General features: G+C 42.4%; 1 protein-coding gene across 1 annotated transcript; it reads left to right on the top strand.

Moving 5' to 3' along the window:
• On the top strand, positions 1 to 24,548 carry ehd4 (EH-domain containing 4). Its single transcript, XM_021573998.2, has 6 exons — positions 1 to 692; positions 5,112 to 5,288; positions 12,207 to 12,304; positions 20,536 to 20,948; positions 21,874 to 22,038; positions 23,011 to 24,548. Exons 1-6 carry the CDS (start codon positions 463 to 465, stop codon positions 23,566 to 23,568), a joined length of 1,641 nt encoding a protein of 546 aa, XP_021429673.1. The 5' UTR covers positions 1 to 462; the 3' UTR covers positions 23,569 to 24,548.
• Positions 24,549 to 27,098: the final 2,550 nt, after the last annotated feature.

Genomic DNA, 27,098 nt, shown 5'->3' with positions numbered 1-27,098 from the left:
TTTTTTAGGGAGTTCCCAGCTCCCGAAGGGCTGAAACATTTCTTCTTCTAATCGGGGATTTATATAGTCCAGGGACACCAGGGGAGTAAAATTAACTACCAGGTAGAAAAAAAACAGAAGTGATTTTACCCTCCAAGACCAGGATTGGGAATGCTAGAGTATTTTTCGCTCTTGAATTCTCAGTCATGCCCCTATGTCATTTACAGGAAGGGCGGTGCCGTTCAGGTAAGGCAGAGTCAACACTGAACCACTGCGCCACGCAGAGGAGCTACTGTGAGCGACCAGTAATCAGTTGGAAAACAACCGTGGAATACATGTGCCAAATAAGAACATATTTTATTGAAAGTAACAAGTGAGACATTCGGATGCAAAGTAGATCATTGCGCAAATCTTGAAAGCTGTGGAAAATAAGGAAGTCAAACGTTAGTTCTTGGTTTGGGAACATAGAAGAACAGCAGCATCATGTTTAGTTGGGTGAATAATGAACAAGGAGGCAGAAACAAGGACGGCGAGATGTACCAAACTGTAACGGAGGGTCTTCAACAACTTTACACCAAAAAAATATTACCATTGGAAGAAACGTACCTTTTTCATGATTTCCATTCACCGGCGTTGGAGGCAGCAGATTTTCAGAGCAAGCCAATGGTTCTACTGGTTGGACAGTATTCTACGGGGAAGACGACGTTCATAAGGTAGTCCATCCAGACATCTGCAACAGTTATGCAGCCTCATTTTTGTGACAACTGTATTTTACCTACAGAGCCTGCATGTCAAATTATTGAGTTGTTAAATAATCCCTATGCAAGTACTTTGACAAGTTGAACTGTCAAAATGTAAATGAGGAAACAACCACAGATGAAGGTTGTTGCCCTCTGCAACCTAATATGTAGTGTTAGAAAATGATCTAACATTATGTTGAGGTTGTAGATGGTTTGTTTTTTAAATGTTTCTTTTTAACCTATTCCATGTTCACATTCAATACAACATGAATTAGACTTCCCATTGTCCTTAGATCAGGGGAGGGAGGTGCCACACTAACTGCTTCTTAGATATGTTTTTTTTTAAATGTCAAGAGGTAGTGACATTAAATGTGTGCTGATGGGTGTACTCAAGGACTGGAGTTGGGAAACATTGCTTAGCGAGAACAAGTTAATCCACCAGCCTGTTCTTGATTGGTTGCTTTCGAGTTTCCGCCATTAATATCAATGACACGTCTGGTGACCATTGAAACTTAAGTCTTTTGTGCACTCCAGGTCTCTGAACAACCAACCACAATCGGTGAGAAATAATAGAACCATTATAAAAGTCTAACTTCTCAGTTTCAATGGCAATTTTGAACACATTATTTTTGACTCATCAGGCCTAGAGCAAACACTGTCAGTTTAGTAACTTGGTGAGCGGCAGGTTCTGCATCAAGATGGGACATGCAGCTTCACTATCTTTAGGAAAGGAGCCTCTGGTGGGCTGCCAGCCTGCTGAAAGTAGATGCACAATACTGAGAATTAGGTCAACACACCCATTTTTGTCGCAGGGGTCACATCTCACATTGCAGATTATGTGCACACAAGAAGAAAAATGGTTTCAATTTAGTCAAATCCCTTTTATTACTTGACCTTAAAGTTTAAAAAAAAGTTTCTAAAAAATAAACTTGAGTGAAAACAGTTTCTTATCCTAAGTAGACTACACAATTACTTGGTGTTTGTACTGCTCCTACACAATAGCTGATTTCATTCTTGTAGCGCTCAGTTACATCAGACAGAATCCCACCCAATTCTAAGGAATGTAAATGATGAATCAGGGGAGTTGATCATTGCCTGATCCCATATATGTTTGTGCTGTCTTGTCAACTGCTATGGTCATTGTCAAGCTGAACGTGATGTGTTTGGTGGAACAATGACCACAGGAGTTGGCAAGACTGCACACAACGATATAGGACGGGACTAGGGTAGAAAGCCATTAACAGTCCTCCTAAAGACATGTCTTCTCCTTTGAGTGGATGTGGCCACAAGGCAAGCTGGCGTTCCTCTTTTTGAAGACCTTTGACACAATGTCTTCCCCTCACAGGAAGGGCTGAGTACCTGTAGCATGGCCAGAACTTTGCAGGAAAAACAATGTTCGTTTTTTTTTTTTGTCTTGGGGGGGCATATATCAAGCACTCCGCCAGACTCCGCCAGACATTTTCAACTGCCTTGGCAGATAAGCCCATATCAAACAAAGTGTTTGTTTTTTAACACTCTTGTACATGCTGAATTTGGAATGCACATGAGCGAATGAGAGAACAGATGGGACGCGAGCATCTACGGCGTCATAGCTCTTCAAATTAGAAAGCGAGTCTATTTTTCTGGTGTCTATGCAGAGTAATGCTGGTCAAATAAGCAGATAGATTGCGTGGGTCGTTTTGTGGAAAAGGAATTTGAGGAATTATGATCTTCCCTATGCCAGACTAAAGATGTATTGGGCTGTAAGGTTTATCAGCGTAGTGGTTAGAGCGTTGGACTTGTAACCGAAAGGTTGCAAGATCAAATCCCCGAGCTGATAAGGTAGAAATCAGTCGTTCTGCCTGTGAACAAAGGCAGTTAACCCACTGTTCCTAGGCCGTTATTGAAAAATAACCATTTGTTCTTAACTGACTTGCCTAGGTAAATAAAGTCAGTCAAATAGGCTACAAATCAAATGTATTTATATAGCCCTTCTTACATCAGCTGATATCTCAAAGTGCTGTACAGAAACCCAGCCTAAAACCCCAAACAGCAAGCAATGCAGGTGTAGAAGCACGGTGGCTAGGAAAAACTCCCTAGAAAGGCCAAAACCTAGGAAGAAACCTAGAGGAACCAGGCTCTGAGGGGTGGCCAGTCCTCTTCTGGCTGTGCCGGATGGAGATTATAACAGAACATGGCCAAGATGTTCATAGATGACGCACTTTGCGCACACTTTCTTTTTTGTTGGTTTACATCTCACATTATTTTACATTTATTTATTGTAATTTTGGAAATTCAATTGCGCCCTGGTCATGTGACCCACACACCTCAAACAATGTTCCTAATGTACACTGTGGGCCATGTGACCTACAACCCTCAAACTACTTTCAGAACTTCCAGTCACTAGCCTTATATATTGCACACCCTTTAGTTTGTCTATTTTTATCTCAGGGGATTTTACATAAATGTTTCTGTTTTTCACTGTTTCTAATTTCAATAGCTCCTTGGTCATGTGACCTGCTGGACTCAAACAAGGTTCAGAATGTACACTCAGTGGGCCTACACATTGCACACCCTTTAGTTGGTCCATTTCCATCTCACATGTTTTTAGATTAATTTTGTCAACTTTACAATTGCAATAGCTCCCTGGTCATGTGACCAACTGACTTCAACCTAGGTTCAGATTGTCCACTAACTACCCTTCTATATTGCACACCCTTTAGTTTTTTAATTTATCTCACACAATCTTACATTGATGTTTCAAAAATGTTAGATTTCAATAGCTCATTGGTCATGTGACCTACTGTCCTCAACCAAGGTTAAGAATGTCCACTGACTACCCTTGTATATTGCACACTCTTTAGTTTGTCCATGTTCATCTCAAGTGAATTTACATGAGTTTTTCAAAATTTAAAATGACAATAGCTCCTTGGTCATGTGACCTACTGACTTCAAACAAGGTTCAGAATGTACACTCAGTGGGTCTACACGTTGCACACCCTTTAGTGTGTCCAATTTCATCTTGCATGTTTTTACATGAATTTTAAAATGTTTTTAATTTCAATAGTTTTGTGGTCATATGACCTACAACCCTCAAACTACTTTCAGAATATCCACTGACTAGCCTTCTACACGGCACACCCTTCTGTTCGTCAATTTTCATCCCACACGATTTTACATTAATTGCCTGCTCCGCTCCCCTGAAGGACAGTGTCACTCACACACCTATTCACTTGGCCTTCTCCCTGGGGCTTTCCTGACCCCCAGGCAGTCCTCCATTGACCTGGTGACCTCTGACTCCAGGCCTCTAGCCGTACACTCCCTGCCCGCCTGCCTGCCCTCTCCCTGGGCCTGAGAGTGTATAGCTTACTCCCTGGAACTATAGACCTCCAGGCCTCCACACCTACTCTCCTTACCCGGTCAACCCCCCTCTCCCTTGGCCTTAGAGCAGGGGTGGGCAAACTTTTTTTTGGCTCAAGGGCCACGTTGGGATTTTGAAATTCAATGGAAGGACGCATTTTTGGGGGGACCAATTGTTTGTTAAAATCAATTAGCAGGGTCTTCCCAAGTGGTGCAGTGGTCTAAGGCAGTGCTTGAGGTGTCACTACAGACCTGGGTTCAATCCCAGGCTGTGTCACAGCTGGCTGTGACTGGGAGACCCATGAGGCGGCGCACAATTTGCTCAGAGTCGTCCAGGTTAGTAGAGGGTTTGGCAGGCCGAGATGTCCTTGTCCCATCGTGCTCTAGCGACTCCTGTGGTGGGCCGGGCGCATGCATGCTGACACGGTCGCCAGGTGTACGGTGTTTCCTCTGACACATTGGTGCGGCTGGCTTCCGGATTAAGCAGACATTGTGTCAAGAAGATACCACGAAAATGGGGTAAAAAATAAGTACATGTAAGGTTGTGTGTTCCTTCTAACTCACAATAATTCACAAGGGGTACATAGTGAACACAACAAATAACTGTTTTATTATGGATTCTCATGGCAATTAAGTTGGCATATGCTGTGCTGTGTATGTGCATTGACAGTCTCCTCTCGCACGCAGGTTTTGATGCCGTTGACGGCGTCTCTGTGTGATTTCAACTAGGCAGATGGCACTCCCATAGTAGTGTAGTATAGTATGTGGCATTCACATAAATGTGTATATGCAAGTATTCTTTAGTCGTTCTGCCTAAACAGAAAGGCCTAGTAATAGTAGGCGTTGGCCTGGTGTTTGTGCAGATGTTTCAGTCGGATGTTTCACTCGAGAGCTTTGTAATCATGTTGGAGTCAGATGATCATTACTGCTGCTGTTCTATTACTTCATCTTCATCCACCATCATGCCAAGTCCTGTGTTGTATTGATGTAATGTTTTGCAGATCTCAAAATATATAAATGTCCACAGTAGTGATTTACTCTGTTCTGTTTCAGGTACCTGCTGGAGCAGGACTTCCCAGGCATGCGGATTGGCCCAGAGCCCACAACGGATGGCTTCATCGCTGTCATGTATGGGGAGAACGAGGGGGTTGTCCCTGGTAACGCTCTGGTGGTTGACCCCAAGAAACCCTTCCGTAAACTCAACGCCTTTGGTAACTCCTTCCTCAATAGGTAAAGTGGACAGTTTTTTTTTTCTTGTTTTTTTATTACGGCTAACACTTTACATTAAAGGGGAACTGCACCCGCTGATTAGGCCTCGTTTTTTGGCTTGCTCAAGAAATGCTTTGCGGCCATGCCCAAAGCCAAACGTGATGGCTTGGGGGTGTGGTTTGATGTGGGCTGTGTCCTTGCCACCACCAAGACACACCCATCGTCAGAACCTTGCTCGCAGCTGTTTCCCCCTGCTCAATCACAACAAACAAACCTCCTGCAGGTTGAGTTCAATAACTACAGGCAAATGTATGGTGAGATGCCTGAAGAATCTTTGGATAGGTCAGTAGCCTACAGATTAATATGAGAATGCATTTGCTGATTTTATGGAGATATTCTAAATGTTTTTTTGTTAAATTTTAAATGTAGTAACAGGTCCATGTAGAATAAACTAAACTTTACATAACACCATAGACGCAGTGTTCTGCTAATATAACTAACAATGTGTACCTTTCATTGTCATTCCCAGCCAATACAGATACTGTGCCTATCTGCATTATGTCTGGTGGTAATGGTAAACTTGGCAAACAATTTATTGGTCATACCTTCCTGTGCGGTGTCCCATATACAACAGGAGTTCCCTGATCCTGGTGCAGAATACACAGGGTTTCTCCCTCCCCATATTGACTGAAGCCATTCAATTAAATAATACAAAAAAGACAATGCAAGTCGAATTTGTCTAGTAAACTTTTAATGCTGAGTTCCAGGTCTCTTCATTCAGAGACATCAGTATCAAGCCTGTCTGTCAGTCTGGACTTCATCACATCATTTTGCAAGTCTCCATGTTCTGGCTCCATACATGTTTTTGTGAACACCAATGGCAGTTAGGATAGGGGATATCTGACAAACAAACATACTATGTTGAAGTTTGAACAGGTCAGACTAAACCTACCTAATTCTGGTCTAGCCATCAAACGACTGAGGCTGGCTTCTGCCTATTTCTACAGATGGAGAGTACTGTAGATGCTATTGCCAGAGTTCATGCAGAGTTCATTTGTGACACATGGAATGAAAAGGGTGTTGGAAATACGGGACATTTCTGCTGTACTGTATTATTAGTAATCACCTTCAGTCCCACATTGTGGATGTGTTGAGTGCCAGGTCTCTCTCCATTCAGAGACGTCTGTACCAAGCCTGTCCGTCGATCAGGACTCCATCACATCATCTTGCAAGTCTCCAAGTGCTGGCTCATTTGATCCATCTGTGAACACATGCACACATAGTCACTGTTCTAATACCAATGGCAGTTAGGATAGGTTATATTTTACAAACAAACATACTATGTTGAAGTTTGAACAGGTCAGACTAAACCTACCTAATTCTGGTCTACCCATCAACAACCGTTGGTGAGCAGACGAGGTGGCTGGAGGTAAGGTCTTTGCCAGCTCCACATTGGTTGGCATGGCAGCGTAGATCAGCTCCTGGCCCCTCATCAAATATACTGGTTACACACACACACACACACACACACACACACACACACACGATTACATTGTCAATGGTTGTTATGATTAGCCTGGTGCAACCAACCTGATCGCTGTGTTCACCTTTCTGTTTCACTTCAGATATCATATGATGTGAAATGGAATAGTGAACACAGCGATCAGTTTAGGTTATGCCCTAGACATTATATGGACCTAGGAAGTAGAAAATAAGCAACAAATAATATCAGTTTGAATAAATTATGTTTCACTATTGGGTTATCAAATGTATCAAAGTAATAAAGTGGGTTACCTTCTGTATTTGTACAAATGAGCCTGTGAAAGCTGTTTCCGCTGACAGGTGAAGGTTGATGGCCGGATACTTACCAAAATGTGTCTGACTGTTCCATTCATAGGAATGCTCAAAGCGAGAGCATTTCTGCATGATGCTGATGAGAGCCCCCTTGCTGGTCTTCTCTAGGCTGCAAGCTGGACATCCCTCAAGCAACTGCAGCATGCAATCTTATGAAGTGGTGTTGCCTGGGAGGGCCTGTGAAAGGGTGATGTAATTGACGGCCGAGTGGTAAATTGCATTTTTTTCTAAAGAAAGAACAACGTTTTTTGCTCGTGCAGTTCATGACCAAAATGACGACTAGTTATAACTGCTTGGCTGGGGAATAAGCCTACTAGTTTATTAAGCCAGGTATTTTTTTATACTACAATTCACAACATACCTTACCTGTCATTGTTGATGGAGCCATCTTTGTCATCAGGGCAGTAACTCGGGTCAATATCAGAGGCCTCATGATGGCGTGTCCTTTTCATAAGAGTCGAGGGAGATTTTGGCAACAATGGAGGAGGTGTCACAAGGGTAATTCTCCCATGACGCACATTTATTTGGAGGTCTTCCCTGACAAGCTGTGAAAATAGCAAGTGAACAGTGAATGAAATGATTTTTCGAGGTCAATTGCAATCATATTTCTGGACATGTTAATATACCCACCTTTGCTCCTTGTGGTACGTCCTGGCGTCCGTTCATAACCAGGGGATCAGTCTGCACCCAACTGCACTTTGTCTAATAGAAAAACAGGGTCAACGATTGTGATCATCCCTCACTTATGCATATAGTTAGAGAAATAACGTGATCACGCTTGGAAGCTAATTCTATGCTTTACCAATGTAGACTGACTGGCTCCAAATTGGATTCAGGCCGGTGACGCCGTTACACTATGCAACCAAATGTGACATGTTTTGTTATGGCCCTGGGTTGGTTTGTTTGTTGCTGCTAGTTTGAACACTGTTGTAGTCACACGGGGCGGGAGGTAGCTTAGTGGTTAGAGCGTTGGGCCAGTAACCGAAAGGTTGCTGGATCGAATCCCCGAGCTGACAAGGTAAAAATCTGTAATTCTGACCCTGAACAAGGGAGTTAACCCACTATTCCCTGGTAGGCAGTCATTGTAAATAAGAATTTGTTCTTGGATCTACCCATCCCGGATCCGGGAGAATTGTCATCAACTGACATTAATTATCATAACGCAACGGACACAAATATTACTAGAAAATGAAATCACAAGTGAAATATTTTGAAACACAGCTTAGCCTTTTGTTAATCACCCTGTCATCTCCGATTTTTTAATTATGCTTTACAGCCAAAGCAAGACAAGCATTTGTGTAAGTTTATCGATAATCTAGCATAGCATTATGCCTAGCTAGCAGCAGGCAACCTGGTCACGAAAATCAGAAAAACAATCAAATTAAATTGTTTACCTTTGAGCGTCGGATGTTTTCACTCACGAGACTCCCAGTTAGATAGCAAATGTTCCTTTTCCCCAAAAATATTACTTTTGTAGCCGAAATAACTCCGTTAGTTCTTCACGTTTGGCTGAGAATTCAACCGGAAATTGCGGTCACGTCAAAATATTCCTAATTAGCTCCATAATATCGACAGAAACATGGCAAACGTTGTTTCTAATCAATCCTCAAGGTGTTTTTCAAATATCTATTTGATAATATATCAACCGGGACAGGTGGCTTCTTAGTAGGAAAGAGAGAAACAATGGCCGCATTTGTCTTTTTCGCACATATCACTCAGAGCCTCCAGCTGACCACTGACGCAATGTTGACGTTCAGGCTCATTTTTCTAAATAAAAGCCTGAAACTATGTATTGTGACACTAGACACATTAGGGAAGCCATAGAAAAAGGAATCTGGTTGATATCTCATTCACTGCTCAATAGGGACGCATAGGAACGCAGAGCTTTCTAAATAAGAGTCCCTTCTTGATTGGCTTTTTCTCAGGCTTTCGCCTGCAATATCAGTTCTGTTATACTCGCAGACCAATATTTTACAGTTTTGGAAACTTTAGAGTGTTTTCTATCATAAGCTGTCAATTATATGCATATTCTAGCATCTTGTCCTGACAAAATAGCCCGTTTACTTTGGGAATGTTATTTTTCCAAAAATGAAAATAGTGCCCCCTAGATTCAACAGGTTTTAACTGACTTGCCTAGTTAAATAAAATAAACACACAAGTTAGCTGCATCCAATATTTATTTGTGCCCTAGACATGTGTTGCACATGGTAGGCTAACTTGACTGTAAAAGTAAGTTATGGAATGACATTGCTCAAGTAGGCAAATATCTGTTGCCATTACTGTTAGTTAGCTAATATACACTGGTTCCCTCAATCTTAGTTAGCTGGCAAAATTTATAGCTACTGCATCTTAAGTCAATCTGGCGACATCACAATCATGACAAAAGGTGTTCCTACTAATTATTTGCCTACTTCTGAAAGGTTATCGTGTTTTCAAGCCAAATCTGAGTTGTATTGAGGTAGGCTAACATTAGCCAGCTAGCTGGGTAGCTGTGCTAGTGACCATTGGGGACTAACAAACTCCAACCACGTATTCCGTATGGTAGGGACCTTCAGCAGGGCGTGCAAACCATAGTTGTGCATCCTGCTGGAAGCATGCATTGCCGAGCCGGAGGCATGGTCATTCCATATAGGGCTTTTCAGTCTCAATGGCCATGATCCTTTGAGCCCATTGAGGGAGACGAATCAACGGAGCCCCATTTTAATGAAGGGGGAAAAGTGGGCGGAGGGGCGATTTGCACGTGTAGTTTAGCAAAAGGGGGCATGACACATTTACTTGTTGTGGCGCATTCAGGTTTAAAACTCCGTTTTAGACGAGGCTGAATTTATGACGACAAATTCCTATTTACACGTTGTAGTCAATACTAGAATATATGTTGCTGACTCATATCGATGCGACAGGCCTTTTTCAAAGAGATTAGTTCAGGGGTGGGCAAACCTTTCGGCTCGAGGGCCACATCGGGATTTTGAAATTCAACGGAGGGATGCATTTTTCCGGGGACCAATTGTTTGTTAAAATCCATTTGTGGGGGCTTCCCGAGTGGCGCGGGCCTTCACTACAGACCCGGGTTTGATCTCAGGCTGTGTCACAGCTGGCCGTGACTGGGAGACCCATGACGCGTCGCACAATTTGGCCCAGCGTCGTCCGGGTGAGAAGAGGGTTTGACTGGCCGACATTTCCTTGTCCCATTGCGCTCTAGCGACTCCTGTGGCAGGCCGGGCGCATGCATGCTGACACGGTCGCCAGGTGTCCGGTGTTTCCTCCGACACATTGGTGCGGCTGGCTTCCGGGTTAAGCAGACATTGTGTCAAGAAGTAGTGCGGCTTGGCTGGGTCGTGTTTCGGAGGATGCACAGCTCTCGACCTTCGCCTCTCCCGAGTCCGTACGGGAGTTGCAGCGATGGGACAAGACTATAACTACTAATTGGGGAGGGAAAAAATGGTAAAATAAAAATGTCTTTAAATATATTTTTTAAGTGTCTCACGGCTAGATTGAATTGCCCGGTGGGACGTGCTTTGTCCCCCCTTGGATTAGTTCGTTTTTAGGGGCAGCCGTTTTTTAAGTTGCTCTCACAAAGCTGCTTTCACATTTATGTAACAACAATATTGTAACAAGTAATTAGTGTTACACACAAGTAGAAGCATAGAATTACATTACTTTAATTTGAAGGATCTGTGGGTATAAGAGCAACTCAATGTCAGGGATTACCCACATAGTTACAATTATTACTGAAATGCTGTGGCATGTGGAACTTTCCATTACATAAATAGGCAGCTGAGCCTTGGCGGAGGCTTTGAGCAGAGATATATGTGGAACATCCCCCCTAGCTGATAACTCAAGGTGAAGACATTTTCTTTGATATGAGGATTGATTACGACCAGACACCACCTTCCACTGCCCCATGATCTATTATCTTCTCTACGTTTACCTCCCTCTCTCACTTGTCCTAATAAATCAGACATTAGTGACATGGGGGTCCCTATTCATTATAACATCCTGTATAATTCATTCTCGTGCAACGAGAAAACAACATATTTGAAATGTTTTTTTTTTTTCACATTCTAAATATGTTTTGTTGACTACATTTGTCCAATCCTGCATTCCTGCAGTGCAAACAAACAAAACATGAATTTGCTTTTCTCTCCCTGTGGTTAGAAGGTTTGGTTGGATCCATTTTTTTAATGTAATCATGTTTTAAAAAAGCAGAAGTTAGCGATTTATTTTGGTATTGTCGTCCCATTTCTTCCTGTCAGCCCAGCCCTTTTGACATAGCTGTCATTTTTTTCTGAAAACAGTTAGGAGAGGGAAGTGACTGTCACTTTTCCTTTAGTGTGTGCTGCAACCACAATATCTTTGATGTCTGTTGTTGGCTCAGTCAAGAGGTTCTCTTAACTTTAACTTTAACCAAACAACACTTGTCTGAAGCATGTTTCCTATTTCCAGATGTTTGTAATCCATGGGAAATGGTTAAGTACTTATATGACACTTGGCCAAGTTAAGGTCAAAGACATTCCTGACAGGACAGAGGACATCTCCTCCTTTCCAGAGGAACCTCTGACAATGCACATTGTTTCCAGTGGACGTTAATGTGCGTCACACAAGATGTCACTTAGAGTATCAGTTATTTTACATAGCGGAATTTATATAGCTTAAGAAGGCACACTGGTTGCATACTAGACCTACATCATGTTTTATTTTTGCAGTTGAATCCTTCCTGCCCAAGTGCCCAGACAAAAATAATAGACATCACCGGTGTTGGCCTGAATCTGCCAACAAGCCAGATTTACCGCAAACACTAAAGCTATCTCTGTTACCATCACACGCGATCTGATCTGAATGGCTGAATCACTGCCCTTCCAAAGCAAAAATATACCAGCTTAGAAATGGGAAAGAATGGGGGTAAAAAAAGAGGAAGAAAACATCCTTAATATGTTTAAAATCAAATTTTATTTGTCACATACACATGGTTAGCAGATGTTAATGCGAGTGTAGCGAAATGCTTGTAAAGGTTTAGCAGGGTGTTTTTCTGGAGCTGCTCTTCAATTCATGTCTGTAACATGTATTGTGTTTTCTCTTCTCCTGAAGGTTAATCTGTTCCCAGATCCCTAACCAGGTCCTCCGGGGTATTAGTATAATTGACACACCAGGAATCCTGTCTGGAGAGAAGCAACGCATTAGCCGAGGTCAGTAGCTAGCTATCGAGCTGGGATGTGGCATTGATTGATACAGGAGGAAGGTCTGCATCAATCAAACTACCCAACTTGGGAGCGCTATGGTTGTACATTGCTTTAAGAAATCAAAGTTATTTTGTTTATGATGAATCAATTTAACAAGTCTATGCTTGTTTGTATACATTTCACAGGTGCAGATATTTAACATACTGGCTTTTTATTCAAAAGTGGAATAATTTGATAAAACTAATGGTAAATGGGTAGCTATCAAGTGTGATTTTAAATTGTCAAAGCATGGGTTGTATGGCTGTTTTAAGTGTGTTGTGTAGTTCTTGTCAACAGATAGGTCACTCTATGCCAGCTGTTTGTCCTAATTGTACCAATATTACATCTGATAATATCACAACATGATGCAATGCCTCCAGTGCTGTTTCTCCATAATTAGAATCCAACATTGGCTTTCCAAGCCTCCACTGGAGACCCTGAGATATGAAGTCATACTGAAGTAGGTCTTATGACCCTGCTACACTGCAACCATTGGGCAACTGGCGTTGCAGTCAGACATCAGCCATTGAGGGAATGCTTCCTTTAAAAATCAATGAAAGCTGCTCTACTGCCCATGTTGCGCTCATGTTGCGTCGCGTCCAATGAAAGCATCCAAGCTCAATCGCAGAGGTTCAATTCTTGATGCCTGCATTCATTCTATCTTGTGAATTGAAATTGTGAAAAAAAACTTGATTTTGGCTGCTTATCTTATTTGGATATCCATTAGCTGTTGCGAAAGCAGCAGCCGCTCTTCCTGGGGTCCACACAAAACAGGAAACATGACAATACAGAACGTTAATAGACAAGAACAGCTCGAGGACAGAAGTACATAAATGTAAAAATGACACACACAGCCTACATATTAATACAGACACACAAAATATCTAGGTCAGGTAGGGGAGAGCTGTTGTGCTGTGAGGTGTTGCTTTTAGGGCTGTCCCCGACTAAAATAAATATTGGTTGACTTAGATTTGTCCTGTTTAAACCAATCGATTGGTTGAAATGTTTTTACTTATTTTTCCAAATATAGACAAAATAAAATCAACTGCATATCCACTGAGCTTGTCTGATGCTTTAAGCACACTGTTTTGAATAATTAAGACATGTAAATTACTCAAAAAAGAGCCCGATGGTCACACTATGTTAAAAGAAATGACAGCGAGTGCCTGTGTGACTGGCGCAAGTTGTTGCTCTCCTCCCTGCTGCGGTGAAAAGGCACCACAGCACAGCAAGTTTTTATCACACTGTCCTTGCTGAAGCTGTAACATAATTACAGCCATTTTAGTTTCTTTCTAGTTTGTGACTGAAAAGTTCTGTTACCGAAATCACTTTAAGAAAGACATTCCCTCTTCCCTCAGCCCGTGCTCTCTTTACGTGAAACATGTAAGCATCGCATGCATGTGACCAATAGGTCCTGCCCTATAGCCTATCATAATCACATCAATAAATTGGTTAAAACAAAATGGTTGTGGAGGACGTGAGAAATAAACTCAAAATGAGCAAGTGTTTACTGGTTGCTCAGGAGGGAAAAGGGAAGTCAGATCTGTGGGAGACATTTGACTTACTTGTGGAAACTACTGGAGGGTATAGGAGCAACCATTGCGTGAGTATTATGTGAGCCAAACCGTTGCTGTTAGATTACAATGTTATATTTTTTTCTGACCATTTGGAACAATGTAAACAACCCTAAGTGAATCAGTCTGTTCTAACAATTTTTTATTTATACACTACCGTTTAAAAGTTTGGGGTCACTTAGAAATGCCCTTGTTTTGTAAAGAAAAGCACTTTTTTGTCAATTTTTTTAAAAGATATCCTTAAATTGATCATAAATACAGTGTAGACAATGTTAATGTTGTAAATGACCATTGTAGCTGGAAACAGCTGATTTAAAAAAAAAAAAAATGGAATATCTACATAGGCGTACAGAGGCCCATTATCAGCAACCATCACTCCTGTGTTAGCTAATCCAAGTTTATCATTTTTAAAAGGCGAAGTGATCATTAGAAAACCCCTTTTGCTATTATGTTAGTGTAACTGATGTGAAATGGCTAGCTAGTTAGCGGTGGTTCGCGCTAATAGCGTTTCAATCGATGACGTCACTCGCTCTGAGACCTTGAAATAGTTGTTCCCCTTGCTCTGTAAGGGCTGCAGCTTTTGTGGCGCGATGGGTAACGATGCTTCGTGAGTGACTGTGGTTGATGTGTGCAGAAGGTCCCTGGTTCGAGCCCAGGTTGGGGCGAGGAGAGGGACGGAAGTTATACTGTTACATTAGCACAGCTGAAAACTGTTGTTCTGATTTAAAGAAGCAATAAAACTGGCCTTTAGACCATAGTACGGTGGCAAAACCACTTCACACACCAGCGTCACCTGGCATTTTTTGGTCTCAGAAATTCAACCATTTGCAACCACCGCTCACACTGGGGTTAGCTTAGTCCTAACTATTTGTGACCACAGCTCACACTGGGGTTTGCTTAGTCTGACGTGAATTGGTCATGAGTGGGTTTTATATGTAACAGTAGAAAAGGGTCCATGACACCTAATCTGGGCCTGGGCTCATGGGGGTGTGGCCACTGACTGACTAGTTCATCTTTATGGAAATCCATACTCTTATTTAGAAGGTTAATATCATATTACATCTTTTCACAAATAGTTTAATGTTTAGTCACATACTTTTCACAATATTTAGATGTAAACTTGATAGCTGGGGAATGTACACTTTAAGAGATACCAATATGTGTGTTTCCTGTACCTCATGAGATCATCAAATGAAACACACTCAACATGACTGTCCCTTAAGTGTCCAGGGATCATTCTCAAAAGCAGAAACAATGTTTAATTCAACCATTTTGGTGAATTAGGTGTCTCCAAGTGTCCATTATTCTCTCTCTGTGCTCTCTTTCTGCACGACCAGGGGGAAAGAGTCTCCGCCAGGAATTTATAACCTGAGATAACAGAACCTGGGTGTAGGAGAGGGGAGGTAGCCACGATCTACACCCAGAAAGGGCCACATCATGACAAGATCTACAGTGCATTTGGAAGGAATACAGACCCCTTGACTTTTTCCACATTTTGTTATGCTACAACTTTATTCTAAAATTAATTAAATTGATTTTCACTTTGTCATTATGGGGCATTGTGTGTAGATTGATAAGGAAAATGTTTGTTTTTTTGTCCATTTTAGAATAAGGCTCTAATGCAACAAAATGTTGAAAAGGGGAAGTAGTCTGAATACTTTCCGAATGGATTGTATATGGATGATTTACAAAGCCAGGCACATTTAACAGTTAGGCTATTGATTATAGACCTACAGTTGAAGTTGGAAGTTTACGTACACTTAGGTTGGAGTCATTAAAACTCGTTTTTCAACCACTACACATTTTTTGTTAACAAACTATAGTTTTGGCAAGTCGGTTAGGACATCTTCTTTGTGCATGACACAAGTAATTTTTCCAACAATTGTTTACAGACAGATTATTTCACTTATAATTCACTGTATCACAATTCCAGGGTGTCAGAAGTTTACATACACTACGTTGACTGTGCCTTTAACCAGCTTGAAAAGTTCCAGAAAATGATATCATGGCTTTAGAAGCTTCTGATAGGCAAATTGACATCATTTGAGTCCATTGGAGGTGTACCTGTAGATGTATTTGAAGGCCTACCTTCAATCTCAGTGCCTCTTTGCTTGACATCATGGGAAAATCAAAAGAAATCAGCCAAGACCTAAAAAAAAAAATGTAGACCTCCACAAGTCTGGTTCATCCTTGGTAGCAATTTTAAAAAGTGCAAATCAATCCCACTGCTCCAAAACCGCCATAAAAAAGTCAGACTACGGTTTGCAACTGCACATGGTGACAAACATCATACTTTTTGGAGAAATGTCCTCTGATGAAACAAAAATAGAACAGTTTGGCCATAATGACCATCGTTATGTTTGGAGGATAAAGGGGGAGGCTTGCAAGCCAAAGAACACCATCCCAACCGTGAAGCACGGGGGTGGCAGCATCATGTTGTGGGGGTAATTTGCTGCAGGAGGGACTGGTGCACTTCACAAAATAGATGGCATCATGAGGAAAGAAAATTATGTGGATATATTGAAGCAACATCTCAAGACATTAGTCAGGAAGATAAAGCTTGGTCGCAAATGGGTTTTTCAAATGGACAATGACCCCAAGCATACTTCCAAAGTTGTGGCAGAATGGCTTAAGGACAACAAAGTCAAGGTGTTGGAGTGGCCATCACAAAGCTCTGACCTCAATCCTATAGAAAATCTGTGGGCAGGACTGAAAAGCGTGTGTGAGCAAGGAGGCCTACAAACATGCCTCAGTTACACCAGCTCTGTCAGGAGGAATAGGCCAAAATTCACCCAACTTATTTGGGAGGCTACCTGGAATGTTTGACCAAAGTTAAACAAATTAAAGGCAATGCTACCAAATACTAATTGAGTGTATGTGAACTTCTGGGAATGTGATGAAAGAAATAAAAGCTGAAATAAATCATTCTCTCTACTATTATTCTGACATTGCACATTCTGAAAATAAAGTGGTGATCCTAACTGACCTAAAACAGGGAATTTCTACTAGGATTAAATGTCTGGAATTGTGAAAAGCTGAGGTTAAATGTATTTGGCTAAGGTGTATGTTATCTTCTGACTTCAACGGTATGTAGTGCACTACTTTTGACCAGGGCCCATAGAGCTCTGGTCAAAAGTAATGCACTATGTAGCGAATAGGGTGCCATTTGGGACACATACCATGGGGATATGGGCGTTCTTCTACATCTGTTGTTGGTTGCTCTCTGTGTACAGCTGAGGTTGCATTCCTCAAGCTCTAGCTATTTAAACATTCTTTCAATGACTCATCATAGCATCACGACATCGGTAGTTTTCATGTTGAATTATATTGTACATTTTTAAAGGCCCACTCCTCAAAATCACAGTGGGCGTTTTTGAATAGGATTTAAACATCATGGCCAAATTAAGTCATTCATGATTACTGGACTTGGTGAACTCGGAGTAGTTATCAGAATAAGAAGTGGTATTGATATATTTCCAAGTTCCAATTGATTCAAATTAGTCATACCGATTTAAGTTTGTTTCATGAGTGTCCGTCTATACCAATGTCCTCTGAGTACTCTCTCACGTCATTACAGCGTTGACAGTTCCCACACTATCCTCTCTCAGAACTCCTCCTAAATGGCTTGGCCCTTTTAGGCTGCTCTCATTTTTTATAACCTTGTAATCCCTGCCATTTGTTTGTGTTAGCAACACAGCATTAAAGGGAAATTGATTGCTGCTCGAAGGCAACTTTTTACATTTTCCTTTTGAAATTGAAGCACAATTATTTGAGGATTATTGCTCATTCAAGAAAATCACAATATGCCTCGTCTTCCAGGCAATCATTTGATTGTAATGTCCTTTGCAAATGCATGTATGCACACTTTTACTGGCGACCGTCTACGATACTTGTCAATGGGCCAGCATATGACACGCCTCCTGAAATCTGTAAGACGATCTAGGTGTCTGTCTTTGTGGACCCGTTTTCATTACAACCTGACATGGTTTATTTAGAAAAGGAGTGCCACAGCTGCCACATGCACATTTTGTTTTACCTGGCCCTGTAGGCTAGTGTTTGAACCTCCAATAGTGTGTATTTAGTCAACAGAAACATAAAGGATATATCTGTCATTCATATGTCAACCCTCATTCTATTTCAGGAGGCCCAGAGTGTAGTCACTGGTTGGCTGTTGTATAAACATTAGTGGTGACCTTTAAAGAGATGGTGTGCTCTTTTTCTACTTACCCAGTCAGATTAACTCGTGGATACTATTTGTATGGCTCAGTGTCCAGTTTGAAGGTAGTTTCACTAGCATTTAGCCCAATGATTGGAAGTCTACCGGAACAGCTAGCATAGCTGCAGAGACATAAAAATGGTAGCGGAGAAATACAATTGGTATCTATGAGTTCATCTGACTAGAAGTAGAAAAAGAGCTTAATTGCCAAAATCTCGCACTATCCCTTTTAAGCCAGCAGCATGCCACCCTGCATACCACTGCTGGCTTGCTTCTGAAGCTAAGCAGGGAGTCCTGACTCTCTGAGGTCATTAAAGATCCCATGGCACTTATTGTAAGAGTAGGGGTGTTAACCCCGGTGTCCTAGCTAAATTCCCAATCTGGCCCTCAAACCCTCATGGTCACCTAATAATCCCCAGTTTACAATTGGCTCATTCACCCCCCTCCTCTCCCCTGTAACTATTCCCCAGGTCGTTGCTGTAAATGGGAATGTGTTCTCAGTCAATTTACCTGGGAAAATAAATAAAAGATGGTGCTTTCACCCTTGGGCCACTGTAGAGATCTTAGTTAGAGGATGTATAAAAATCAGACTTTTTGTTGGATTTGTGTCTGATTATTTGTTTGTTCCATCTATCTTTTCAAGTGCAGGAAATCATCACATTGCAATAGATTGTAAATCAGGTGTTCTGCAGACAAGACTGTAACCAATAGCAGTACAGCTACAGTGGGGCAAAAAAGTATTTAGTCAGCCACCAATTGTGCAAGTTCTCCCACTTAAAGATGAGAGGCCTGTAATTTTCATCGTAGTACTTCAACTAATGACAGACTAAATGAGAGAGAAAAAATCCAGAAAATCACATTGTAGGATTTTTTAAATTAATTTATTTGCAAATTATGGTGGAAAATAAGTATTTGGTCACCTACAAACAAGCAAGATTTCTGGCTCTCACAGACCTGTAACTTCTTCTTTAAGAGGCTCCTCTGTCCTCCACTCGTTACCTGTATTAATGGCACCTGTTTGAACTTGTTATCAGTATAAAAGACACCTGTCCACAACCTCAAACAGTCACACTCCAAACTCCATTATGGCCAAGACCAAAGAGCTGTCAAAGGACACCAGAAACAAAATTGTAGACCTGCACCAGGCTGGGAAGACTGAATCTGCAATAGGTAAGCAGCTTGGTTTGAAGAAATCAACTGTGGGAGCAATTATTAGGAAATGGAAGACATACAAGACCACTGATAATCTCCCTCGATCTGGGGCTCAAGATCTCACCCCGTGGGGTCAAAATGATCACAAGAACAGTGAGCAAAAATCCCAGAACCACACGGGAACCACCTAGGGAATGACCTGCAGAGAGCTGTGACCAAAGTAACAAAGCCTACCATCAGTAACACACTACGCCGCCAGCGACTCAAATCCTGCAGTGCCAGACGTGTCCCCCTGCTTAAACCAGTACATGTCCAGGCCCGTCTGAAGTTTGCTAGAGAGCATTTGGATGATCCAGAAGAAGATTGGGAGAATGTCATATGGTCAGATGAAACCAAAATATAACTTTTTGGTAAAAACTCAACTCGTCGTGTTTGGAGGACAAAGAATGCTGAGTTGCATCCAAAGAACACCATACCTACTGTGAAGCATGGGGGTGGAAACATCATGCATTGGGGCTGTTTTTCTGCAAAGGGACCAGGACGACTGATCCGTGTAAAGGGAAGAATGAATGGGGCCATGTATCGTGAGATTTTGAGTGAAAACCTCCTTCCATCAGCAAGGGCATTGAAGATGAAACGTGGCTGGGTCTTTCAGCATGACAATGATCCCAAACACACAGCCCGGGCAACGAAGGAGTGGCTTCGTAAGAAGCATTTCAAGGTCCTGGAGTGGCCTAGCTAGTCTCCAGATCTCAACCCCATAGAAAATCTTTGGAGGGAGTTGAAAGTCCGTGTTGCCCAGCAACAGCCCCAAAACATCACTGCTCTAGAGGAGATCTGCATGGAGGAATGGGCCAAAATACCAGCAACAGTGTGTGAACCTTGTGAAGACTTAGAGAAAATGTTTGACCTCTGTCATTGCCAACAAAGGGTATATAACAAAGTATTGAGAAACTTTTGTTATTGACCAAATACTTATTTTTCACCATAATTTGCAAATAAATTCATAAAAAATCCTACAATGTGATTTTCTGGATTTTTTTTCCATTTTGTCTGTCATAGTTGAAGTGTACCTATGATGAAAATTACAGGCCTCTCATCTTTTTAAGTAGCAGAACTTTCACAATTGGTGGCTGACTAAATACTTTTTTGCCCCACTGTATATCAGTTATAATTGATGTTTATCGAAGAGTGATACCTCTTCAATGTTGGCTGAGCGTCATGATTGTATTTTTTTATTTTTTTTCACTCAACAGGCTATGATTTCTCAGAGGTGCTGCGATGGTTCGGGGAGCGGGTGGACCGCATCATCCTCCTCTTTGACGCCCACAAACTGGACATATCAGACGAGTTCTCTGAGGCCATCAAGGCCTTCCGTGGCCAGGACGACAAGATCCGCGTGGTGCTGAACAAGGCTGACCAGGTGGACAGCCAGCAGCTGATGAGGGTCTATGGAGCTCTGATGTGGTCCCTGGGGAAGGTGATCAACACACCCGAGGTGGTGAGGGTCTACCTGGGTTCGTTCTGGGCCAAACCCCTGCGGAACACGGAAAACCGCAGGCTCTTTGAGGCAGAGACGCAAGACCTCTTCAAGGACATTCAGGGCCTGCCTCGGAATGCTGCCTTACGCAAACTCAATGACCTCATCAAACGGGCTCGACTTGCTAAGGTAATAAGCTGCTACGGTAACTCTACCGTTACTGTTCTCCCCACTCTGCCCTGACAAATCCTGTGCTTTCTGCCCTGCCCAATCAGCTGCTTCTGAAAAAGCTAACAGGGATCTAAATAAACAAACAAACAAAAACAGGAATCCCGCAGCTCTCTGTATTTCTTCCTTCTATGCTGAGAGTGTGTGAGTGTGAGACCATGTGATGTAGTAAAGCACTCTGTACCCCCAGGTTGGCCCTTTTCCCTGGTCAGTGGAGAATGTATGACGTCCTAACCAAAAACTAAGACCCTGCTTACCCACCCGCTCAACCTCTCCCACCCTGTCCCTGCCAGTCTGTCTGCCATGTTTACGCCGACCTTGTCTGTCTTTGTCTGTCTGTTTGTCCATCCCACAATGCCTGCCTGCTTCCAAGAGGAATAAACATGGAAACTAAAGGCAAAACCTTACCTTGTCCCCTGGAGCGAACTTCCTTCCCTTTATTGAGGACATGTTAGTGTAAACATTGGTGTGAATGTTCCCCTGGCAAGGACATCTTAAAAGGTGTAGTCGCACTTGCGAACACATTGATAACCCTGCTGGTCCAACAATGCTTGGAGAGGTTGAAGGACACTGCTGAATGAATGCAATCAACTTCTTTCCGATGTGTTCTATTTTTAACCCACCTTATCATTTCCCCTCATACAATTTGAGTTCACACATAATGTGCAAGTCTCATTATGAAATCAGATGAAAATATCAAAGCATGGAGAAGGAAGGGAACCACACAGATGTAGACCGAGTTTGCTCGACAGCAGCATGACCCCATACCTACAGTGTAATAGGAACTTTATTTCAATATGTGGAAAGCTGAAATCTGCAACTGAATTCAAAAGACAAGTGGTTAATGCTGAAACATACTAATACATTACCTCTCTCTCTCTCATAGGTGCATGCTTACATCATCAGCTACCTGAAGAAAGAGATGCCGTCGTTGTTTGGGAAGGAGAAGAAGAAGGAGGAACTGATCATGAGACTTCCTGAGATCTACACCATACTGCAGAGAGAGCACCACATATCCGCTGGAGACTTCCCCAACGTCGTCAAGATGCAGGTCAGCTGGGTTACCATGGCTCCAGAGAATGAACGCGGCTGTGTCCCAAATGGCACCTTATTTCCTATATAGTGCACTACTTTTGACCAGCGCTATCTGTGCCCTAGTCGAGAGTAGTGCACTATAAAGGGAATAGCGTGCCCATTTGGGACGCATGATAGGTTATCATCTAGGTGCAACTCAATGGCTCATCTGAAAATGCAGAGTATTGTCAAATATTTAACCCTTAATCGGTTTTGTTATCTTGAACACCTCAAGGGAGTTGTGAGACCATACGTGTAGATTCAAGTAAAGGGGATAGGTCATCAACAATGAATCAGAACGTCATCGTTGCCGGACGTTTCCATCCAGTTGAAAGCGAGAGACGGCAACGCCCCAGCCACGCCCCAGCTCTGTGTGAACGCAGCTGTTTTCTGTCAGCTACACAGGAGAGTGAGAGCTAGGCCTTAGAGGTAGACTGAGCCTGGCTTTGGAAGGGAGTAGCTCAACTCGTTGAACCTAGAAAATCATCACAACACTTGGACGCGAGAGCATTGCAGCTGGTTATGAGACATTGTCTAGAGAGAATGCTCCACATTGAGCATGTTCTAGTATGTATGGATCCCCGAGGAGCAGTGTTATGCCCGGTCCTGTTGTTGTGTGTTGAGGAGAGGGACCACCCGCCATAGTCTCAAATTCCTCTGCATTTTAGTCATGGGAGTTTTACTTAACTAAATGTTCTACACAGCACCTCAGAGACCTGTCAATCAAAAACAGTCAAACAATGAAAAGTAACCGTAACATACCCTTTGGTCAACCCACCGTAATCTTAACCCTGATATGATTTTAGGATCCCTTTAATCCAGATCCTACCTGCACCCTACTTATTGGTTGTATGTAGGAAGCCTGTAATGTGTGATTTTGTGCCACAACAAATTACATTGATCTCTGAACGTTCTTTGTTTCTTTTGTTTCTATCTTTTGTTTATACAGGAGCAGCTCCAGCACTATGACTTCAGCAAGTTCCCCTCCCTGAAGATGAAGCTGATCGAGTCTGTGGACAAGATGCTGGCCAACAAGATCTCCGGCCTGATGACCATGATCCGCGATGAGGAGAGCAAGGCGCCACCAGCTATGGTGAGCGGCGGGGCCTTTGAGGGCTCCCAGGATGGGCCCTTTGGCCAGGGCTACGGAGAGGGCATCAGCGCCGGGTCTGACTGTGACGACTGGATCGTGAGCCATGACAAGCACAAGTACGACGAGATCTTCTACTCCTTGAATCCCATCAACGGGAAAATTAGTGGAGTCAACGCCAAGAAGGAGATGATGAGCTCCCGTCTGCCCAACACAGTCCTGGGGAAGATCTGGAAGCTGGCGGACTGTGATAAAGACGGCATGCTGGATGACGAGGAGTTTGCCCTGGCACAGCACCTGATCAAGGTGAAGCTGGAGGGGTACGAGCTGCCCTCCGAACTACCTCAGCACCTGGTGCCTCCCGCTCACAGGAAGAACGAGGTCGCTGACATCCTCTACAACCATGACGCGGACTAAGGACGAGCAAAAGAAACACCAGTGGAGGACACTCCAACTCTGTGTCCCAATGCCCAAACTCATACATTTATGTAGTATGATATGACGTGATGTTTTGGCCATGCATACTAAGTAGTGTGCTAGTGTGAATATTGGGAAATAGGCAGTGATCCAGTCTTAACAGGAAATAAAGCGGGGGGAAATTTGATTCAAAAACAAGCAGTGACCTTACTAAACTAAACTTTTTGACCCAAAGCTTTTATTTTCATCAATGAAGGATTTATTTAAAAGATTGACACTGCACTTTAGTTAATTAGTGAAGGTTAGTTGTATAAGTATCCAGGAGCGGTGCTTACCATACAATGCCTACAGTACCATTCTGCCACACAATTTCACAATTGTCTCAAATATGTTTAGTCTGTAGTCAAAATATAGAGAGGAAATATGCGGAATTGTTTTCTTGAACAAATACATCCTGGGAAGCTGTCTGGGTGAGATACAGAGGAAGTTTTCACATGGAGAGGTTGATGTCATAGACTTGACAAAGGTTAGAGTGCATCTCCTCTTGTTTTAAGTGGCTTGGCCATTTTACCTACCGGGAAAGAGATTTCTATTTTCAGAGAGCACAGTCTGGTTTTGAAAAATCAAGCATTGAGGCAATGGTGGTCTTTTTGCAACAAAATAAACAGTTTGGGTAACAAAATCAATTTTGTCCCATGTTTGTGTGCTTAGGACAGGAGTGGATTCCTTGAGGACACATCACTGATACTCGCAACAAGTTTATGATTGTGCCTTTTGTATAAGTTCTTGTCTGTATAGTTAAGTTAAAATGGTGCACTGTCTTGCATATAGAGAAACTCAAACATTTTAAATGTAATAAAAAGTTAAAATGTGTTTTTGTAACATTTGTTATTGAAATAGTTTAAGTGATATGCATGTTCATCTCTTCAGCCTTAAAGCGACAGTCTGACATTTAGGCAATTTAAACCCTTTTTTTTCTACTTACCCAGAGTCAGATGAACTTATGGATACAATTTGTATGTCTGTGTGTGCAGTTTGAAGGCTGTTGAAGGTAGTTTCTGGAGCCATTGTTAACTAGTGTTAATGCTATGACTGAAAGTCCACAGGAACAGCTTGTTAGCTACCTTCAACTTCCTCCTCTCTGTAAGTAGAAAAAATGTTGCGCTGTCCCTTTAAAACTTCTATGCAAATCCTGTTTTATTTCACTTTATCCAGGTATTTATGATCGGAGAAATTTCCGTATTATTCACCCAAAACAGACCTGTCCTGAGGCAGAATTCATGTTTTCAGAACATAGTTTGCAGGGCGGGGCAATAGTAAACCTAAGATCTCATGCATACAACACTGTCTGTTGCTCTTGGGAGATGTGCTTGAGTGTAAATTCCTGCCTGTCAACATTGAAAAAAACAAAACAATTGATATTGTATAATTTCCTCTCTTGGGAGGTGGAGGCTGTTTTTGCTTGTGTTGTAAAAATGTGTTGTGCATTCGAGTGATTTACTCATTCTAATGACTTATTTTTGGCTCACTAAAAATGTCCAAATTAGCTGGAAAGGGAGGTGAGTTATGAATATACAGGAAACTCTATATCAAATGGGTCAAACCACACGTGATGCACTGAAACCCATCTGAAACATTTTGATTTCTCCTTTGTCAAGATAATCCATCCACCTAACAGGTGTGGCATATCAAGAAGCTGATTAAACAGTATGATCATAACACAGGTGCACCTTGTGCTGGGGACAATAAAAGGCCACTCTAAAATGTGGAGTTTTGTCACTCAACTCTATGCCACAGATGTCCCAAGTTTTGAGAGAGCGTGCAATTGGCATGCTGACTGCAGAAATGTCCACCAGAGGTGTTACCAGTGAATTTAATGTTAATTTCGTTACCATATGCTGCCTCCAATGTTGTTTTCGGGAATTTGGCAGTACGTCCAACCGGCCCCACAACGGCAGACCACGTGTATGGCGTTGTGTTGGCGAGCGGGTTGCTGACGTCAACGTTGTGAACAAAGTGCCCATGATGGCGGTGGGGTTATGATATGGGCAAGCATAAGCTGTGGACAACTTACACATTTGCTTTTTTAATCGATGGAAATTTTAATGCACAGCGATACCGTGATGAGATCCTGAGGCCCATGGTCGTGCCATTTATCCGCCGCCATCACCTCATGTTTCAGCATGATAATGCACGGCCCCATGTCGCAATGATCTGTACACAATTCCTGGAAGCTGAGTGTCCCAGTTCTTCCCTGGCCTGCGTTCTCACCAGGCATTTCACCCATTGAGCATGTTAGGGATGCTCTGGGTCAATGTGTACGAGTACGACTGCAATGTTCCAGTTTCCGCCAATACACAGCAACTTCGCACAGCCATTTGAAAAGGAGTGGAACCACATTCCACAGGCCACAATCATCAGCCTGAAACTTATTGCTTTGCATGAGGCAAATGGTGGCCACTCAATATTCTGACTGGTTTTCTAATCCACACCCCTTACTTTTTTTAAAGGTATCCCAGTCATGTGAAATCCATAGATTAAGGCCTAATGAATTTATTTCAATGGACTGATTTCCTTATAGGAACTGTAAGTCAGTAAAACCATTCAATTTTTTGCATGTTACATTTATATTTTTGTTCAGTGTATAGTCGTAGCCAAAAGTTTTGAGAATGACACAAATATTGATTTCCACAAAGTTTGCTGCTTCAGTGTCTTTAGATATTTTTGTCAGATGTTACTATGGACTGCTGAAGTATAATTTCAAGCATTTCATAAGTGTAAAAGGCTTTTAATGACAATTACATGAAGTTGATGCAAAAAGTCAATATTTGCAGTGTTGACCCTTCTTTTTCAAGACCTCTGCAATCCGCCCTGGCATGCTGTCAATTAACATCCTGACTGATGGCAGCCCATTCTTGTATAATCAATGCTTGGAGTTTGTCAGAATTTGTGGGTTTTTGTTTGTCCACCCGCCTCTTGAGAACCACAAGTTCTCAATGGGATTGAGGTCTGGGGAGTTTCCTGGCCATGGACCCAAAAAATCTATGTTTTATCCCCGAGCCGCTTAGTTATCACTTTTGCCTTATGGCAAGTTGCTCCATCATGCTGGAAAAGGCATTGTTTGTCACCAAACTGTTCCTGGAGGGTTGAGAAAAGTTGCTTTCAGAGGATGTGTTGGTACCATTCTTTATTCATGGCTGTGTTCTTAGGCAAAATTGTGAGTGAGCCCACTCCCTTGGCTGAGAAGCAACCCCACACATGAATGGTCTCAGGATGCTTTACTGTTGGCATGACACAGGACTGATGGTAGCGCTCACCTTGTCTTCTCCGGACAAGCTTTTTTCCGGATGCCCCAAACAATCGGAAAGGGGATTCATCAGAGAAAATGACTTTACCCCAGTCCTCAGCAGTCCAATCCCTGTACCTTTTGCAGAATATCAGTATGTCTCTGATGTTTTTCCTGGAGAGAAGTGGCTTCTTTGCTGCCCTTCTTGACACCAGGCCATCCTCCAAAAGTCTTCGACTCACTG

Source organism: Oncorhynchus mykiss, chromosome 19 (assembly GCF_013265735.2).
Source record: "Oncorhynchus mykiss isolate Arlee chromosome 19, USDA_OmykA_1.1, whole genome shotgun sequence".
Taxonomy (NCBI): domain Eukaryota; kingdom Metazoa; phylum Chordata; class Actinopteri; order Salmoniformes; family Salmonidae; genus Oncorhynchus; species Oncorhynchus mykiss.
This window is presented reverse-complemented; position numbering and strand designations above follow the sequence as displayed.

Excerpts from the sequence above, each read along its gene's own strand:
- ehd4 (XM_021573998.2), top strand. The coding sequence starts at position 463 with ATGTTTAGTTGGGTGAATAATGAACAAGGAGGCAGAAACAAGGACGGC. Across the intron at positions 693-5,111 it reads GGGAAGACGACGTTCATAAG|GTACCTGCTGGAGCAGGACT; the intron begins GTAGTCCATCCA and ends GTTCTGTTTCAG. Across the intron at positions 22,039-23,010 it reads CCAACGTCGTCAAGATGCAG|GAGCAGCTCCAGCACTATGA; the intron begins GTCAGCTGGGTT and ends TTGTTTATACAG.